Below are 19,193 nucleotides of genomic sequence, written 5' to 3' on the forward strand. Positions count from 1 at the left end.
AACATAGCCAGTCTCTAGGGGGTTGGATGCAGAAAAGGCCTCCCCACTCTCCAAGCATCTTGGGGGTGGTGGCCGGTGCATTCTTGACTCTCTGCTGCCTCCCTGTGGCTGTGGGGCCAGTGGCAGCCACACAGTTGTTCCGGAGTGGTGGTGGGGTATGCAGCAGGGCTGGGGCTGAGGCAGAACACGGAGTGGATTCTACCTGCCCTCAGGCCCATCCCTCAGATGTGGGTGCTCCAAGAACATTGGGTCGGCCGTGATGCCCCAGGTATTGACTTAAAAAAAAAAAAAAGGGTGGTGGGTCCTCATTTATAAGGAGGCTAGACAGCAGGAATGCAAGGCACAGTTGGGGTTGTCACCCACACAGGGTGGTGAGTCCCATTCATACGGAGATTCCCCAACAGCCACAGCGGGGTTGGCCCACAGAATCCTGGGGCCCAGCTATATCCCGGGAATAGCTGCCCAAGGGGCCTCCAGGAAGTGGGAAGGAGGGGGTAGGTAGCATCCACCAAGGCTGGCTTGAGGGTCCCCACAGTCTGCCCTGGCCCAGGTCCAGGCCCAGCTAGCCTCAGTGGTCAAGTGTCCAGGCTGAGGATCCTCAGGGGCTCCTGGCATCCAAGTTTCTCAGAAGTGGGGGTGCCTCAGGACCTTCAAGGTTTGACAGGAAGAGACAGTGCCTTTCCCAGGGCAGGAACGGCAGGCCCTGCCCCGAAGCCCTGGAGGAAGGTCACAGTGGGTCCTTGGGCTTCAGCTGGGCCCTGCTCTCTCCCTCTGGCTCAGCAGACGGGTCTGTAAGCATGGCCGCAAGGCCCCCAATTGGAGGTGAGGGTGGGCTGCCGGGAAAGCGCACAAGCAGCCCCTATGCCGACGTCCTGTCCGCGTCCTGCAGCAGAGCGCCCACCACCTGGATGACCTGGGAAGCCGGCCGCGCAGCGTCGTACTCCGCAAACAAGTGGCACACGTTCTCCTGCGCCTCCGTCTGACTCTTGGCCACGAACCCAAAGATCCTGGTGGGGGACGGTGGGACCCAGGCTCAGGGGATGTGGGGCGATGAGCAGGAGCGCCATTTCCTGCCCTCCCCCAGCCCCCTCCTCTAACTCCCTCTTCTTGTTGGGCAGGGGACCCCCATTACAGCAATGGAGTGGACGGGACATAGCCTGGTGGGGGAGGCCTTACCAAGAGGGCTTGCAATACTTCTGCCACCTGTGGGAAAAGAAAGGGAGCAGGTCCAGCCACCAGGTTTCGCTCTGCTGTGGGGGACAGCCTCTCTCACTGCCTCCCCCTCCCTCCCCAAGCCTGCCCCCATCTTTCACCCTGAACCCCTTAGTGTCCAAGGCTCTCTCTGTGACTTCCACCCCAAAGCCGGTCATCCTGCAGGAAAGCTAGGTGGGACTGTGTGGCCCGTACTTGAACTTGAACTTACTTCCGTTGCTCAGGGTCCATGCCACAGAAGCGGAGGGTGGTGAGGGGGTAATGACGCCGGAAAAACACCCTGGGAGGGGGTGAGAGTCTGTCTCAGTGTCCTGCCCATCTTCCCACCCTCCACCCCCATGTGTCTCTGACGCTCACTCCACCCTGTCTTCCAGAAAGTCTCCCATCTGACCCCCGTCAGCCTGCGGGGACCTTCCCCATGCCGGGCCTCTGACACACCGGGCAGCTCTGCCTCTCACCTGCACCAGAAGGAATCCTGCCAGCTGTGGTTTGAGTCACCAGGCAGGAAGGGAGTGTGGGGATGGGGCGACCACAGTTGGAGGTCAACCCCAGGGACTTTGGGGATTTCAGTTTCTCAGGGCACGAAGAGTGTGGGGGTCACCTCGCTCCTGCTGTCAAGTGCTCAGCCGGGGCCAGACTCCTGCCAGGGCGAGCCCCTGCGCCCTGATCACCCGGCTCACGCTGCCTCTGTGGCCTTGCAAGGGTGTTATGGTCAGGGCAGAGGCCACCTGTGCCCAGTGATCACTGACTGAGTTTCCTCTCCATCAGTCACAATCAAATGGGGGGGGGGGTGAGTCTTCTGAACCAGGCCATTGAACTAAGGTCCAGAGAAGGCAAGGGGCTTACCAGAGTCACCCAGCACGTGGCTGACCAAGTTGGGTTTAGGACCCCATGTCTTCCTCTAGCAAGGCCATCCCCTCTGGCTCCACCCTGCCCAGCCCTGCAGCCCGGGGAAGGCCTTACTTTCTCTGGACATCCGTCAGGGTGATGCCCTGCTCGGTGACTTTGAAGTGGACCACCGTGGGCGTGGGGAGGACATCCCTCTCAAAGGTGGCCGAGATGGCCTTCTGCACTGCCATGGCTCCAGTCAGGGTCTCCACGCCCACAGAGCTCAGGAACAGCACGTGGCAGCCTGTGGGGTGGAAGGCTGTGCTGGGGCTGTGGCCATGCTCTGAGGGGGAGTGCACTCCTCCTTAGGAATCCTACAGGGCTCCCTTTACAGCCCCGTGGCAGGGGGCCAACCCCAGGGGCCTTGCGGGGGAATGGGGTGTCCATAGCTTTCATTGCCCCTGCCCTGATCAGGAGAGGATGGTGGCCTGTGTAGAAGGGCAGAGCTTCCTTCTGTCCTGGCCTTGTACCTCCCTGCCAGGGCTCTGACTGGCTGCGGAGGGCACGGAGCAAAGACAGTAGGCCCGCTCCCTGGGAAGGGCGCTCATCTGTGGCCAGCCTCTCAGGGCACTGGGAAGGGGGACGTTTCCCAGTGAGAAGCCCCCAGGACTCAGACCTGACACCTCCCAGAAGACTAGATGGTGACCACATCCAGGGCAGATGTCTCAGGCCCCAGGAAGTCCCCGCCCCTAGCACGATCCTTTGTGTGCAGGATGGGCTGTCTCCTCAAGCCCCAGCCTCTCCCAGAACAGCCCTGCGGCCTTTCATCTCCCGCTTATGGGGAGGGAAAGGAGAGTGGCACCTTGTTAAAGATGCAGCACTGAACGGGGAGGGGACACACGTGAGCCTGGTGTGTGATGTGCGCAGTGCCAGGCGCCTGCTCGCCCACTCACCCACAGCTGTCTTCAGGCCAGAGGCCAGGCTGTCTGTAGCGAGGTCCAGGGCAGAGGCTCCACCTCCTAGTTCTGAAGCAAAGGGAAGGAAGAGCGCCCCAGGGCGGGGTGGGGTGAGTGGGGCCCTCTCCTGGGACGGGCCTCGTGAATCTCTTGGAACATCCCTGGGTCTGCTCTGCCTCTGGGAAGCATCTGGTCTGAGAAACCAGCTGCGAGGGAAGTAGGGGGCACTCTGGGCTCCCCCCAAACCAGGTTTGAAAGCCTTTGATCCCCTCCCTCTACTTCCCCAGGCCTGACTTACTTACGACCTTCTCTCCTTGGGTCCTGACCTTCCCACTTCTTTCAGAGCCCACCCCAACCTCAGTCCTGCCTTGGCAGAACGTAGGGAGGGTCCCCACATCACTCCCCTGCTCTCGACTACCTTTCCCACACTAGCGCCCTGCGTCTCAGCCCACCCCAGAAATGATCTGCTCTATCTGGGAGCAGGGGTCCTGGGTTGCCCAGCCTGCCTTCCTGGTTTGGCTTTGACCCGCGCTGGGTGTGTGCACCTTTGGGCGAGCAACCTCAAGCTTGAAGCCATTCTTTGCCTGTCTGGAATGAGCACAGTTGTCACAAGCTGGAGTGAGGCAGGAAGGTCCCACCCAGGAGGTTCCTGGGCTCAGGATGTCTTTAAGATAGACGTGTGTGTAAGGTGGGGCAGGTTCAGAAAGAGCCCGGTGGTGCTGTGGTTTAAGTATTGGGTGGCTAGCTGCAAGGTTGACAGTTCAAATCCACCAGTTGCTCTGAGTGAGACAGATGAGGCAGTCTACTTCCAAAAAGTCCAAGCCTTGGAGCCTCTGGGGGCAGCACACCCGGTCTTTACAGGTGCAGTGTGAGTCGGAAGCCACTAGGAGGCAGTAGGTTTGTTTGGGGAGGGCTTGGTTCCAAGCTTCCAAGAGAGGGCACTTTGATATTAACAGGAAAGGGCAATTACGAGTTGTCGGTAAACAGGGACGCTCCGAACCCAGGGACTTTGAGGAAGAGCTGGGCATGGAGAAAAACCAACCAACCAACACAAGCCAATTCATTTCCATCAAATTGGAAGCCACGAGTGGTGCCCACCCCATGTGTCCGAGCTGCAGTGTGCCTCACAGGGTGTTCCTGTGGCTGTGACCAACCACTCAGTTGGAAGTCAGTGCTTAATCCTTTGTGCCACCCAGGGACTCCTGGGGGTGGAGGGCGGGGAGCCCGTGTTCCTTTCATCTTTTTAAACCAAACGGAACACGCTTCCACGGAGTTCATTCTAACTCCTAGCCATCCTGCGAGTTCCCGAGGCCGGACTGTTTACAGGAGCAGATAGCCCCGCCTTTTCTCACATGGGGTGGCTGGTGGGTTTGAACGGCTGACCTTGTGCCAGGTGAACAGCTCAACCTGAAACCGGGGAGGCCTGGCGGCTCTAGGAGACGGTACATCTGGATGGGAGCAGAAAGCCTCATCTTTCTCCAGAGAGAGACTGCTGACCTTGGGGTTAGCAGCCCAATGCAGAGGCACCAGGCCACCTGGGCTCCTAAGGGGCTATCAGACAGCCGCACCCGTGATGGATCATTCCACAGAGAGGAGACTGAGGCTCAGAGCGGCTAACCTCAGAGCCTCACAGCGGGGGAGTGGAGCCACTGACATGCGGCTCAGGCTCACCTTTCTGCGGGATGGTGAGCTTGCAGGGCAGGGCCAGGGCCAGGATGGTGTGCTGGCACACAAAGGCGGAGAGGCTCCCTGCAAGGAGTTGGGGCAGCCCTGCGTCAGCCACTGGGGCGTCCCTCGCCCACCCTCACCGCTCAGACGGGGGTACCCACTCACCAAAGTAGGGCTCCTCCTCTGCTCCTTTGAGATGCACCCCTTTGGCGGAGGACTCGATGAGGAAGTGCCGGATGACGTCACTACTGTCCTCGCCTGGACCCAGAAGGAGGGAAGAGTGGACGGACACGGAGTTAATTAGACATCGGCCACTTCACTCTCTGACTCCCTTCCTTGGGGGGTAATCCTGAGGTGATTATGTCCCTCCCCCTGCCTCTGAGTGGGACTCAGGTGAATCCTATCTTCAAGGCCTCCCACAAAGCCAGCGCTTTGCTCAAAGGCTTCTGGGTCCAAAGCGTCTCCGCCTGCAGACCTTTCCTTAGCCTCAAGAGCTATCGCTACCATGGTCTAAGAGTACCGGGTCCTGATTAGCTTTCCATCCACTTGCACCGCTTACCTCTAATTGCTCTCTCCTTCAGTGACCCACCTCATCCGAGGCTCCTCATTCAACGCCAGCTCCTTTCTGCTGGAGCCAGGCTGGTCCCTGGGACGGGAGCGGTGCCCGGCTGGCTCCCTCTCCCCCAGCCCCTAGCGTCCTCCTTGTTGAGCTCAGTGCCTTAGTAACCAGCCTGCCTCTGAGGTATTTCCCCCTTAGACCGAGAGGCAGTAAGAACCGGGGATGGGGCTTTCTGTCTTCACCATCACGTGCTGCGCTGGGAATTCATTAACTGTGCCTGGGGACTCAGTTACCTCATTGGCCAAGTCGGCGGCACAATCTTTGGGGGTTTAAGCGAGGGACTATATTACCCAGGTCTCTTGTACAGCAACTGTGTGTTACCCTAAGGGGGCTGCACAAAGTTCATGGAAAAAAGCAATGAAAGAGAATAGTCAAGCAGCGGTGGGAATCCCCATTCGATTCTTTTCCGTATCCCTGGTGCCTGATATGGTGTCTGGTACATGGTGGACGTGCCGTGCATGTGTGTCGGGGCACCAAACGAATGTGTGGCCACAGGACAGATAGTGTCCACAGCAGGGTGTTAGGGGGACTCTGGAAGGCAGAGGCAGCTCGGGGTGGTCAAGGGCGCTGCCCCCAGGACCTCCCTGCTGCAGGGTCACTGGGGGAGCTCTGAGCAGGGCCTACCACTGAGGAGTCACTGGAAGACTGGCTCCAGGCAGCCCAGTGAGCTGGGGGCAGAGGCGTGCCTAGAACCCACTACATCCCACTGCCTTGGGGAGCCTTGGGCGAGCAGAGACGGGTGCATACCTGGTCGGGTCTGGGCAGATGCAGGGCCCTCTGGTACCTTCAAGGCAAGGCCGAAGGAACCTCGGTATGAAGAACTGTCCCTCACGACGAAAGTCCCCGGCTCCTCTTTCCTCAGCAGCTCGATTGCTGGAACGATGCTCACGTGAGAGGCAGACCTGCCCCGTTACCTAAGCCAGGTGTCCTCACAGAACAGATGCTAAGGAATCACCCTGTGTTTGCAGGAAGTCCTTCCTACTGTCTAACTGCCACCACAGTTGCTGTCGTTCTTATTTCCTTGGGTCATCAGGCCCGCAGCACACCTCCCCTGCGGGACCCCCATGTCCCAGTCTCTTCTCTACCATGACCCAGGCCCTGCCGGCCTGACACCGAGCACAAAGCCCGTATCGGATTCCTGGTCACTTGTCCGCAGAAACACGGCGCTTCTCTTTACCTTGCTCTCTGCTGATGCTGGGCTTGAACCAGTACTTGGATGTGTCCATCACAAACTTCATGGTGGGCTGCATGTCCCTGGAGGAACCTGAAGACAAACAGAGGGACTTGAAAGGGGCCACCTGAAAAGGCCAGAAACCCTCCCCTCCTCTGCCTGGGGATCCCACCACCCACCTCTCCACCCCGGGCCCCATGAGATCTCAAAGTGGTTACCAGCACCGTCCCACAGGGTTTCAGGACTTGGTGCGCTAGGCTTGCGTGCAAGGTCGTGAATGAGAAATGCCTTCTTGAATCTAGTGGTATCTGGTGGGGACTGAAATGAGGGAACTTCAGACCTCACCATTGCTGCTGGAGTTCACCCTTCCCTCGCCCTTAATATTCCCAAGAATTCCTCACAGAGTATATTCTATTTGGGACTAAAAAGGAAGAACAATAAGGTGGAGGAAAAGAAAACCGTAGATGTGGGCAGGAACTTGGAACCCAGGAGACTGGCTGTTTGACTTGACTCTGATCTGGGCCACTGGTTTCAGATCCTGAACAGCCCCCAACCCAACCCAACCCAACTCAACCCAACCCAACCCAACCGACACCAAGTTGGCTCTGATTCGTGGGGGCCTGTGTGTCTCAGAGTGGAATTGCCAAACCTTTCCCTTTATCCTGAGACACCCCTCCGCCAATCTCACTGCCATTACTCATAGTGACCCTGTAGGGCAGGGCTGAATTGCCCCTGTGGGTTTCTGAGACTAACTCCACCGCCCCCCCCTCACCCCCACCGCTGAGATGAACTCTTTACGGGAGTAGAAAGCCTCGCCTTCTCCTGCAGAGCAGCTGGTGGTTCTGAACTGCTGACCTCGTGGTTGGCAGCCCATCGTAAGCACTGCACCACTAGGGCTCTTAGAGATGCCCACACGCCTTTCCTGGGTCTCAAAGGCCAAGAGCAGTGGGTCTCAGTTTTGGCATCTTGACAAGGTGTGCTGTGGCCAGTTGGGGGAGCAATAATATACCATTTGTACAGAGACGGAGAAATGATTTGTCCAAGGAAAACTATCAGGGAGCTCCACTCCAAGAGCGTCCTCGTTGGGTGTGTGGTTTTCTCTTGCTTGCATTGACGCAGTGGGAGAGGGCGGCACGCCAGAGATGCACTCCTGATGCATCTCGTGATGGGGGCCGTGGTGGTCTGGGTGGGTCACAGCCCAGGGAGGCCTGAGAAGCCTGAGGATGGAGGTGCCTCTGCAGGGTCCCCAGGGAGCCCTGCTCACAAGAGGCACGCGCTGCTGGGTGCCAGGTTAGCCTAGGCTTCCTGGATGCCTGTAGTCACAGACTCTGGGAAGGAGGGTGTTTCCTGTTCTGTGGTTTTAACTGTTGGGAATGGAGTGCATTGTCCCCCGGAGCCTGTCCGCCCCCGCTGGCCAGCTCGTCATCCGTGAGCGTCAGCTGTGCGTACTCTCCCTCTCCCTGGTGAGTCATCGGGGGCCGCTGCTTCTGCACCCCGCAAGTCTCCTGGCTCCATCTTCTCCCCCCACCCCCACTGCCCGGCCCTGGTTCCGGCCCTCATTATGGCTCACTTGGATCTCTTCATGATGAAGACGAGCACAATTAAAACTGCCCAGCCCAGGCCCCTGCCATCCATCTGTTCCACAGCTGCCGGAGGGCTCTATTGAACACGTACCTCCAACCCCACAATTCCCTGCCTGGCCTGAGACTTTCCATTGCCTAAAGGGCAAACTTTGCTCTTCAGCTTGGCGGCCAAGGCCTTTCATAATATGGCCCCAGGTCCTTGGGCTGGTGTCACTCCACACCCAGGACTGTAGTCATCTCCTACATGTGCCGCGCGTTTCCACAGCCTCGTGACTGGGGATTCACTCTTCCCTCTGCACAGAGGGCTCTCCCTCCCTTCGGCCCCAAACCCCGCCCCACGCTCCAGTTCCAGCTCGGAAGGGGATCCATCTCCTTCCAAAGACTCACTGGAAGACCCCTGGAGACCTAGGATGTCTCTTTACCGCTGCGTTTATTCAATTCTACCGGGAGGATTGGGTTTTTGTGATTCCCTAGACTGTGTCCATCTGTGAGTCCCCACTTCCTGGCATAGACACACACACGGTAGGGACTCAGGACCGCCCCACTGGGCTTTGTCTCTTCCCCTCACCTAAGCCTTACGATGCTTGAGGTATTGGTTTCCAACGTACCTTCCAGGGTTGTGGAGAGAGAGACATCTGGCAGGATCGGGCTGGGGTTCTCGGCAGCTGGGCAGGGGTAGTTGGAAAATGCAGCCCCGAGTCGCACAGAGCTCTGGGGTCCTGGGGCTGTCCACTGGGTTGGGGGAGACCCTGGTTCTGGGCAGCCGTTGATCAGCACGATGGGTATGTCCACCATGGAGTTGGTGATGGATGGTGGGCAGCTGCTGGCATGCTGCTTGGCCAGTGATGGGGAGTGGGTTGCCCTGGGTTGGCCCACACTTAGGGTGGGGTTACTGGGGAGGTGGAAGTCGCTGGGTCTCGCACACAGGGATGCCGGGCCGAGGTTGTGAAGGCTGGAGGAGGAACTGGCTGGGCTTTCTAAGGACTGACAAGAGGACTGAAGACTGGCGATGCTGGAGTGGAGGAGGGACTGACTGCTGCAGGAGGAGAGAGCCCCAGAGACGATGTTAGTGCATCAGGGATGGACCGACATTTCGGGGTTGGAGCCAGGCTCTAGAACCTGGCGAGTTGAGTGTCCATAAAACCACACTGCCCCCAAACACAAACAAGCAAACAAAACATACTGCCATCAAGTAGACTCCAATGCATGACCTTGGATCAATAGAAAACTACCTTCCCATTCCCCAGAGTGCAGAGCAAAGGCTTCCCCTTGATCTCTAAGCATGCTGAAGGATACAGGAATGTCCCTGGGCAGTAGGGTCTCAGTTTGTTAAGTCAGTGGGCGAATCTCTTTGGGCCAGGGGGGCTTGTCTGAGAGGATCCCTTCTGCTTTCCCATCCAGGCAGATCGGATACAGCAGGCCTTCTGGTTCTTCCCTATTTATATCCCCCCCAGCCCCCAATCCCCTGCACCCTCATGCGCCTGTAGTCAGGCTGGACTTGAACCTAGGCGGGACCTAGACCTGGGATAGACTGTGTCCACAGCTGCCCCAGCAGGCATTCTCCAGCTGGAGGCGGCCAGCTCCTGTATCCAGTAAGACCGTTCCCTGAGCCCAGAGGCTGTGCCAACGGGCATGGCAGGGGAGTCACCAGCCCCCTTGCCAGGGACGGCCTTGGCACTGCAGCTCTGGGATTGATTTTGGGGGCAGAGGGCATGATTTGGTCTTCTGAGGCAGGGGGGGTGGTGGTGCGTGCGAGGCTTGTAGAGAACTGAGCAGAGCCAGTTATAAATGAAGCTAAGGCAGGCCCTCCTTTCCACTGCGATTCTGCCAGCAGCCAAGGGGAAGGAGGCTGTTTTGTTCATTCCTAAATGGGCCATCTCAGGCCCTAACATGCCACTGACTTGCAGTGTCTCGAGATCTTAAAACAAAAACAAAACCCAACCAACCTCCTTGAGATAGTGGTTGTGGACCGGGAAGGGCACAGGTGAACCTCATTAAAGCAAACCGCACCCCCTGCGGGGGGGGGGTACAACAGAAACCATGGGGGAAGGGAGAAAGCAGTTGGGTGTAAGATATAAAAATAACAATAATTTATAATTTATCAAGGGGTCATGAGGGCGGGGGAGGAGCCGATACCAAGGGTTCAAATGTTTAGAAAATGATGATGGCAACCTATGTACAAATATGCTTGATATAATGGATATATGGATTGTTGTAAGAGCTGTAAGAGCCCCGAAATAAATGATCTTAAAATAAATAAAAAATAGAAACAAAAGGAACAATTTAAAAAACGAATGAAAAAAAAGAAAAGCTTCTTTTCCCAAAGAGGTGGCTGTAACTCAAGATGTGTGTGGGCTTAATCATGTTCCAAATGCTTACTCAGTGGTTCTCAACTGTGGGTCGCGACCCCTTTGGGGGGTGGTGTCTAATGACCGTTTCACAGGGGCCTCCCCATTCATTACAGTAACAAAATGACAGTGATGAAGTAGCAACGACAATGATTGTATGGTTGGGGGTCACCACAGCATGAGGAACTGTATGAGAACCCTGGCTTTAGACAAGCTTGAGACCCACGTGGTTGCCGTGCCCCCTTTACTTTTGGGGTGCCCTCAGACTGCGCTGAGCAAGGCTTTGCTCTGCGAGGTTTAGGCTCCGCGTGTGTGTTTGTGGTCGCCGGCAGTGCCAGAAGCAATGGTGGGAGCGACTTACCTTCCCAACAGGTAGCTGACGTCAGACCCGGGGCTGGCTGACAGCATCGAGGCCCCGCTGCCCCGCTGTGGGCTTGGGCCCCGGTGACCCTTCTCCAGGCCTGGGAAAGCCTCCAGCGGTGAGCCCAAGCCCCGAGGGCCCAGGGCCTTGCTCCCCTGGCAAGGGATGGAGGTGCTAGGGGGATGCGAGGGATGAGGAGACGGAGCCCCAGAGGGAGGACGGGGACGCTGGTATCCCCTGCCCTGGCTCCCGGAGAAGATGAGGCTCTCGCTGCTGCTCCGGGTCTCGCGGGGAACGTCTCTGGAAAGGAGGAGGCCGCCGTTGCGTGGGGAGCCGAAGGGCGGGGTGGCGGATGGGCTGGAGCAGCGCTGGGGACCCTCATGGCACTTCGATCTGCTGGAAGTCACCTCGATGTACTTTATATCTTTGGAGAGGGAGGGAAGCAGAGCGCTGCTGAAGCGGAAGAGCCGGCTCCACCTCAGGAAGCTGAGGCCCGGAGGAGCAGCTTGCTGGAATCGGATGGGCACCCAGTTGCATATTCAGGGTCCAGTCCCCATGTCACCCCCTCTGGGAGTCCTCCCTTGAACAGGGACGGGCGGCGGAGTGAGCACAGGTCGTGCACTCAGGCAGACTGGCCCTGCCCCTGTTTGAACCACTTCAGCCAATGATTTTGCCGCCCAGAACCTCAGTTTCCATGCCTACATCCCCGGGCAACCATTCCCAGGGTCTTGGTGCTACCGTAGAGGAGGTATGGGACAAATGTAAGCAGTCTGGCACCATGCCTGGCACCCAGTAGGTACTTGGTAGTGGAGATGCACCTCGTCTTGGTCTGGGCCCCATTCCCGGGGTGAAATGGCTGCTTCGTTGAGCCCCCGGGGATTACCCCAAGACACCTCTCTTTTGCTCAGGCTGTGAACGCAGCTCCTGCTTCTGCACCTCCCACGAAGGCCAGGGCCCTGCCCCTTGGTGGCACAGGCATCTCCGAGGCTGTACTGATGCCAGTTACATGGGAAGCTCTGGGGGGGGGGGTGGCAGCGGGTGGGGTAAGGGGGGCGGGGGACGTGTGTGGACCCAGGCCTCTGTGTTTTGTTTTTCTCGGTTTGTTCCGTTTCCTGGGTGATGCCAACCTGCAGCCAAGATGGGAAACCCCCCTCTGGAGCCTCAGTGATGTCGCCCCTGACCCCCAGCACCCTTGCCAGAATCTTGGGCACCCCCCCAGGTGGACCGGGCCAGGATCAGCTCTTCTGTGACTCCCTGGGCATCCTGGGGGTCCCTCCACAGTTGAGAAGCTCAGCTTTAGGGTGAGGGCGCCCTGAGGGCAAGACTGGAGCTGGGCTCAGCGGGGGGCCTGGCTGGTGGGTACCGCCTGACTCTCACCCCTGGCTTCTTTCCACTCCATCCCAGGACCCCTCCTCCCTGGAGTGGGGTGCCCTGGGGTTCTCTCCTCTCCACGGTGCAGATCAACACCCCTCCTCCCATCCTGGTGCTGTTCTGGGAGACAGTGGGGCCCCTGAACTGTCGGAGGACAGAAATGGGCAGAGCCACACCCTCATCTCCTGGGCTTCCGCCCACCTCCCCCTCTGGCCCCATCCCTCTGCTGGCCCTGGAGCCTCATCCTGTCCCAGCTTGCACCCAGGGAGGGCCTGCTCATGCACCTGGTCTCTGTCTGAGCCTGCGTGGACCGTGAGGGGTGGTGATAGGTTACATCCCAAGGGGGTAGGGGCAGGCCTGGCTTTGCAGGTGACAAATCTGGGTGTGAGTCTTGCCTTGGCCCCTTTCCAGCCCAGAGGCACGTTGCGAACCTCTCTGAGCCTCAGTTTCCTCACCTGTGAAGCGGGGCCACCTCAAACTTTGCGAGGCTGTAGTGAGGGTGAAAGATGGTCTGCCTGCCTGCCCGTTGCTCTGGGGTGCTGTTGGCCAAATGGTGAAGGTAGGGAACCCTCTGTCGAGGATGAGGGTCAGAGGAGAATATTTGGGGTCAAGGATTGTGGGCTTTGGAGGGGAGTCTTTTCTTGGAAGTGGGGGGGCCGGCCAGGGCAGCTTCTCTTTTTATAGCACGTGCAAGTGTCTGCATCCATCGCCCCCTTGAAACTCACCACAGGCAGGGCGGGTATTGGTTCTCGAGCGGAGGAAACTGAGGCCCAGAGACCAGAGACCCCCACCATGTGCCTGGCTTTGCGCTGGGTGGTTCATCTTTAGCTCAAGCCTATTTGCAGAATCACCCCCATTTAAATACACCCATTTTAAAACACCAAACTCCCTGACTTCGAGTTGAGGCCGAGTCACAGTGACCCTGTAGGACAGGGTGGAACTGCCCCAAGGGGTTTCTGAGACTGTAATCTTTTTGTTTTTGTAGTTAGTTCAAGGACTGTTTGTTGGCCTTTAGGAGTGTTTTCCAGTCCAGTCTATTGGGATACCATGCCCTGGCCCCAAAGTCCACCTTCAGCATTCCCTGGGGACCTTGCCGCTCCATTCCCTTGCCGTTCTGTTGCACCCCCTTAGTGTTTTGCCTCGGGGTGACGGGATCGGATTGGGTGCAATTCCCACACTGTGTCTCAGGTGCTGTCCCCTGTAGGGCCATGGGTGAGTGGGGGGGGGGCATGTCTCATAGTGGGACTGGTCATGTGGTCCTTTCTGTGGACTGGTTGCTTTAATTGGGAACATCGTCCTCAAGGCCTGGTGGGCCAGGATGTGCTCCACTTTCTCCTCCTGAGACTGTAACGTTTTATGGGAGTAGAAAGCCCCGTCTTTTTCCCGCGGAGCCGGAGAAAGTACTTTCGAACTGTCATTTCGAGATGGAGAAAGCAGTTTGAATGGTAGATGGCAGTCTGATTCAAAACCACTACACCAGGGGGCTCGCTGTACTTACTGGGTGGCCTGGGCTGACACCACCCCGACACATTTCCTCTAGTAGCTCCTTGAGCCCCCACCACGGTCTACAGAAGTAGATGTTTGTGCCTCTCAACCATCAGCGGTCCGAGGCACAGAGGTTCCCTGGGCTACCCAGAGTCACACAGCCGGGGGACTGAGGGACAACATGGGACTCCAGCTCCAGGGTGCTTAGGGGCCTGCCTCTTCCTTCTTGCTCTGGTGAAGGTGCTTGGTTGCTGCTCTTGGGGGCTGATTTCCACCTGGTAAAGGTCTAGGTCCCGCCACTCACTGCCTTATCTCAAGACCCAGGGCAGCATGGGGGAGGGTGGAGGCCTGAGCCGTGAGTGAGTCACCCCCACTCCTGAAATGTCTTGAGGTGGATGTGACTGGGGAGGTAGAGGCCCCCGCCCTGTTACCTGGGTGAGGCCACCCGTTTACAGGCCTGTGGGGCAAGTCTGAGCAGCACTGGGTGGATGCAGGCACCGGCAGAGGGAAGGCAGAGGGGTGGAGGGGTTCGCGGGTGGGGGAGCAGGGAGGCAGTTATTAAGCCCTCTTCAGTTTGAATTGGCAAACTGCCTTGCTTGGCAGATATTGCTGGAAAAATTAATGTGGGGCCAGTCCCATAGACTGAGGGGTGGAATAAGGAAAGGGAGAGAGTTTATCCTAGAAGACCCTCCTAGCATCTAAGCAAGGCCCACCCGAGAGCAGGGGCCTGAGCCCAGGGGAAGGGCAGGTGCCTTGGGGAGGCCAAGTCTCCGCCAGCTGCAGACAGACTGACTCTCCACGCCACCACTGCAGGGCCGGTGTTGGGATCATGAATTCCTTGAAGGACTTCAGATAATCTATCTATCTGTCTGTCTGCCTGCTGCCTGCCTGCCTGTCGGCCTGCCTGCAGGAGCCCTGGTGGGATCATGGTTATGCTTTGGGCTGTGATCCACAAGGTCGGCAGTTCAAAGCCACCAGCTGCTCTGAGGGAGAAAGATGAGGCATTCTCCGCCCCCAGGGAATTACAGTCTTGGAAACCCAGGAGGGTAGTTCCAGCCTGCCCGGAAGGGTCATCATGACTGGGTCTCGACTCGATGGCAGCGAGCTCGGCTTTGGTTTTTGGATTCCGGCTTGAGAAATCAACATGTTGCCCAGAGTTTAATTCTGGGTGTTGCCGAGTTAGGCATCAAAGAAACAGTCAACATCGGCTGCCACAGAAATGATGAGGGAATGGATTCCTTCTGACACCCCAAAGTAGGAAAGGATGAGACTGCAAAATAGCCTGGGGAGGGGTGTCCCCCACCAGTATGGTTGCTGTCAGTGTTAATCGAGTAAGATTCTGACTCAGGATGGCTCTGGGTGTGCAGAGTAGAACTGTCCCAGGGGTGTCCAGGCTGGACCCCTGGGAAGCAGATGGCCAGGCTTGTCTGGTGACGTGCCTTTTCGGCTGGTAAACGGGTGCTTTATGGCTTGCAGCACCCGGGGACCCCAGAATATACTTAGCTAGATGAACCCCGCCCCCCCAAGGTGCCCAGAGCTCACTGCATGACTCCACCGTCACCAGGAGCAGATGGAAGAGGACACAGCCGCCGCCTGTCCCCTGCTAGCACTGCGTGAACAGTAGCAGCTTCGTAGTTGCAGGACAGAGCTTCCTAGCGGGGCACCTCACTGGCTGGCTGTCTCAGGAGGCAGTGAGCTTCCAGCACCGTCCGTGTCCACATGGAAGTTATAGGAGAGTAAACAAATAAAGCCAGCACCACTTTTTCCTAAGGGTCTAGGGCAGAGCTGGCCAGTCTCTCCAGCCCCCCCACCCCCACCTCATGTTCCTTGGTGGACAGGTCCTTACAATGGCAGGGTGTGCTCGGGTATCTGAGAACACAGACCATTGCCCTGCGGTCCCTTGGAGGAAAGGTTAGGTCGGCCCCACTTCAGCCTTGGGCACCCTCCCTGCTGGGACTGGTCTGGCCCCCACTGGCTCTGAGTGTTTGAACCCCTTTCCTTGGGCTTTGAACTTAAAGCCAGGGTAATTAGGCTCCAGGCACGCTTCCTGCAGGGATGCGCCCATGATTGGCCCTAAGAAGCAGGAAAGATTCTTGAGGGCTGGAGGTGGTTCCTAAATGGGCTTGGCAGGCAACCTCGGTTGGAGGAGGGAGAGCAATCTGGGGCGCCAGAGAACCTGGGTGCTGGGCTCACCTTCACCCCAGAGCCCAGAGCTACCCTGGGGTGGGCCCTAAACTCAACCCCACTGTTTAACAGCAATCGCCACCATTCATAGTGACTTACACGCGTGCCAGCACGCATGAGAAGCAGCCAGCCAATCTTATTACTTTTAATTCTGTTCAGCGGCCTTTCAAGTAAGAAGTCTTCACTGTCTTTATTTTATAGATGTGGGTGAAGCAAGCAGCTTGTGTAAGATCTGCCTGCCTCCAAGCTCAGATCTTCACCCTGGGGGTGGGTTTAGTGAACTGTAGGCCCCTTCCTCCTATCTATAAAATGCCTAGTCCATCTGGCACCTTGGCTCTGGGGCTCAGGACTGCGGGGCTGTTGCTCCCTGAGCTGCATCCTCAGAGAAGACTGCAGCTCCTTGCTTGGCAAACGGAAGCTGCATGCAGGGATGCTTAGGTACCCTTGGGGGCAGGGGCATGCTGGAACTCGCTTGGGCCAGCTTGTGAGAGCCAGCTGTTGAGTTGTCAGGATTTTTGTCCAGTTGGTGGCTAAGCTCAGCTACGATCACGTTTCTATAACCTTCCTATGACATAACTTACTACTAAAACAAAAGTAGCAGATACTTAAAAGCCAGCGCACGCTAAGTGTTGCATGGCATTTTGTCAGTTGCAGCTGTGCAGTAGAAATACAGAGACGGGCCCTGCTACACCTGCGCATCCGTCTAGCTGTACACGTGGTGGCAGCCTGAAATCAGCCATGGTGAGAGAATTTACACCACGGACATTGGCAAGCACTTCAAATCAGGGCTTCTCTTCCCTCCCCTCCTCTTGTCCTCCTCAGCAAGCCGGCTGTCAACACTCGATAGGAAAGCAACAGAATTCCTGCCCTCAGAGACTGAGTTCTGTGTCTCCAACACCACTGCCTCCACCTTGGGCCCCTCCAGAGGGAGACTGCTCCACAGACACAAGGACTCAGGCCTTGAAATCCCACAAGAATTTCAGGGGTCTAGGTGAGGAGCTACAGATACTGCAGGGTAGTGGAGTCCAGGGCCCCCACTTTTATTGGGCCCTTAAGAGCAGACTTCAGAAAGTTTGTAAAAAAAAAAAAAAAGGGAATGAACAGATACTTTTGGAAGCCGTACAGATGGTGCTGGATAGAATACTTACAGGCCTTAGCTTGTTTAAATTCTCATGAATCCCAAACCCAGGAACCAAACAGAATTGGCTAGTGAGGGAAAGTTGCATCCACCTCTGTTTTACATCCATCAGAGAGGCTACGTTGTTTTTTGAGGGTTGCCCCCAAAACAGTGTCCCCTGCTCCTCTGATTTCATAGGAAAGCCTGTCTTCTCCACGAGCTCTGGTGCCTAGGCCCCCCTCTTGGCCCCGTGCCCCGGCTCCTTACCTAAGACTTCAGGCTCCTCCCTTTTTCTCAAGGCTGTGCTCTGGGCAGGCTCAGCCTGGGGCCCAGCTGCCCGTGGTGGAAGCAGCTGGAAGGTGGGGTCCAGTTCCAGGATCATCTGGTGGAGGCTCTCCAGCGAGAAGTCAATACAGGAGGCAAGATCCTCTGGGTCCCCAGAAGTTTGCAGCCCAGGGGCCTGCAGGAGGTCGTCTGTCTTGCCCCCGGCCTGTGGGGCCGGTTGAGGACTGCTGGGGGGCCCCTTGCAGGGCAGGGGAGCCATTAAAGCCTGGGCTCCCCAGCCTTCCGTGGTGTAGTAAGGGCACTGAGGCGGCAGGCCACGGCTGGGGGCTGGGTGCAGGGTCCTGCGGGGTTCCTCGTGGGGAGCCATGCGGACTGCATGGGCTCCCGCCAGCAGGGGGCTGGACATCACCTGTGACATGGTGGCGGTGAAGACCCCCGGGGTTTACCTCTGCCTTCTAGCCAGCCTCAAGAACATTCCAGCAGTCTTGCTGCCAAAAAGGGGCTCCCAGGACCTGAAAGAACCCGGGAGGCGGGGATGAGTAAGCTCGGCAGTGAAAGCAGGGCCTTCCCACAGACAAAGGCACACATATATTCACTGTCTCAAAAGCAGGGCTTCTCCAGTCAGATTGACCGGATGAGCCTCCTGGTCCGTAGTAGCTATGTACCCTGAGCAAGTGAATTCCGTTTCCCGAGTCTCGCTGACCACCAGTAGTGGAGTTTCTGATGGCTAATGTTCAGCACCAGCTCATGATGATGAGGCTTCCATCATGGGTGACCGGCGTCCAGAATCATAGCAACCTGGAGGTCACCACCATGCGACCTCCTGCCAGACGGGTGGGGGGTGCCCAGGAGCCCTCGCTTCCCTCCCTCTCCTTCCTATCACCAACTAGCTAGCTCACCCACCTTGGTGTGTTGGAGTCCACGCAGACCCATCGTGACTCTATAGGCCGGGTGGCTCGTGGGCTTCTGAGACTGTAACATTTTGTGGGACTAGAAAGCCCTGCCTTTCTCCTGCTATCGATCCCAGAGTTCACTTATAAAAAACCAGCTCCCACCGCGTTGAGGTTTGCTCATGGTGACCCAGTATGTGTGAGAGTGGAAACTGTGTTCTGCAGGTGCCCGTGGCTGACTGCTGGGGTGGATCACTGGGCCCTGCTTCAAGGGACCTCTCTCGGTGGACCCAAGCTTCTCCCCTTTCAGTCAGCAGCCAAGCCTGTTGGCTCTTTGTACCAACCTGGGATTACGAAGCATGTTGGCACTGCTAGTGATACACAAAACTGTTTAAAAATCCTTATAATTGTTTTTTTTCCTTTCACAGGAAAAAAAATACATAAAAATCAAAACAAAACAAAACCAGCAACACAACCCAAAGCGCGCACACACACACACACACAAAACACAACAAAAACCAAACAACTAAAAATCCCTCTCCATATTCCTTACCCTGCAGATCTGAATATTGGTCTGAGAGGCCAAGGAAGGAGGAGAATTAAAATGGAAATGCATTTGGAGTCTTCAGTGACGTACAAGTTCATGTCAGATACATGAAAAAAAATCCTTATAATAACTCTGGGAACTAGGTATTAGCATTATCCCGTTTTACAAGAGAACTTGAGACTTGGAGAGGCAAGTTAACTTTGCTCAAGGGTCACATGGCCAGCAACTGTCAGAGCATCCTTGACCTCAGGCTGCCTGGTGTGGGGTCATGCACTTCACTGCTGCTCCACCTGGTCCTGTCGGTGAAACGGACAAGTCAAGTGCGGAGCGACCATGCAGCGAAGAGGGGCAGTGGAGGGACTCTGGAGGCACTGATAGGGTGGTCAGGGAAGACTTCCTGGAGGAAGGGACAGGTTAAGGGAAACGAGAAGGAGAAACAGGACTAGCTGAGCAGGGCAGGTTAGGGTGGGGATGCAGGCGAGTTCCCAGTAGGGGGTACAGTGTGTGTGTGCAGGCAATGGGGTAATCTAGAGGCATAACAGCCTCCAAGAACAGAGTGCTGAGGGGT

At 57.1% G+C, this 19,193-nt stretch overlaps 1 protein-coding gene across 1 annotated transcript; it reads right to left on the bottom strand.

Annotated features, from left to right (window-relative positions):
* Positions 1 to 393: 393 nt before the first annotated feature.
* On the bottom strand, positions 394 to 17,606 carry TNS4 (tensin 4). The gene is made up of 12 exons (XM_075559331.1): positions 17,171 to 17,606; positions 10,747 to 11,170; positions 8,646 to 9,073; positions 6,461 to 6,547; positions 6,031 to 6,156; positions 4,830 to 4,922; positions 4,668 to 4,745; positions 2,994 to 3,065; positions 2,176 to 2,344; positions 1,424 to 1,492; positions 1,177 to 1,203; positions 394 to 1,007 (listed from the first exon to the last, which is right to left on the bottom strand). Exons 1-12 carry the CDS (start codon positions 17,604 to 17,606, stop codon positions 860 to 862), a joined length of 2,157 nt encoding a protein of 718 aa, XP_075415446.1. The 3' UTR covers positions 394 to 859.
* Positions 17,607 to 19,193: the final 1,587 nt, after the last annotated feature.

Source organism: Tenrec ecaudatus, chromosome 10 (genome assembly GCF_050624435.1).
Source record: "Tenrec ecaudatus isolate mTenEca1 chromosome 10, mTenEca1.hap1, whole genome shotgun sequence".
Classification (NCBI taxonomy): Eukaryota; Metazoa; Chordata; class Mammalia; order Afrosoricida; family Tenrecidae; genus Tenrec; species Tenrec ecaudatus.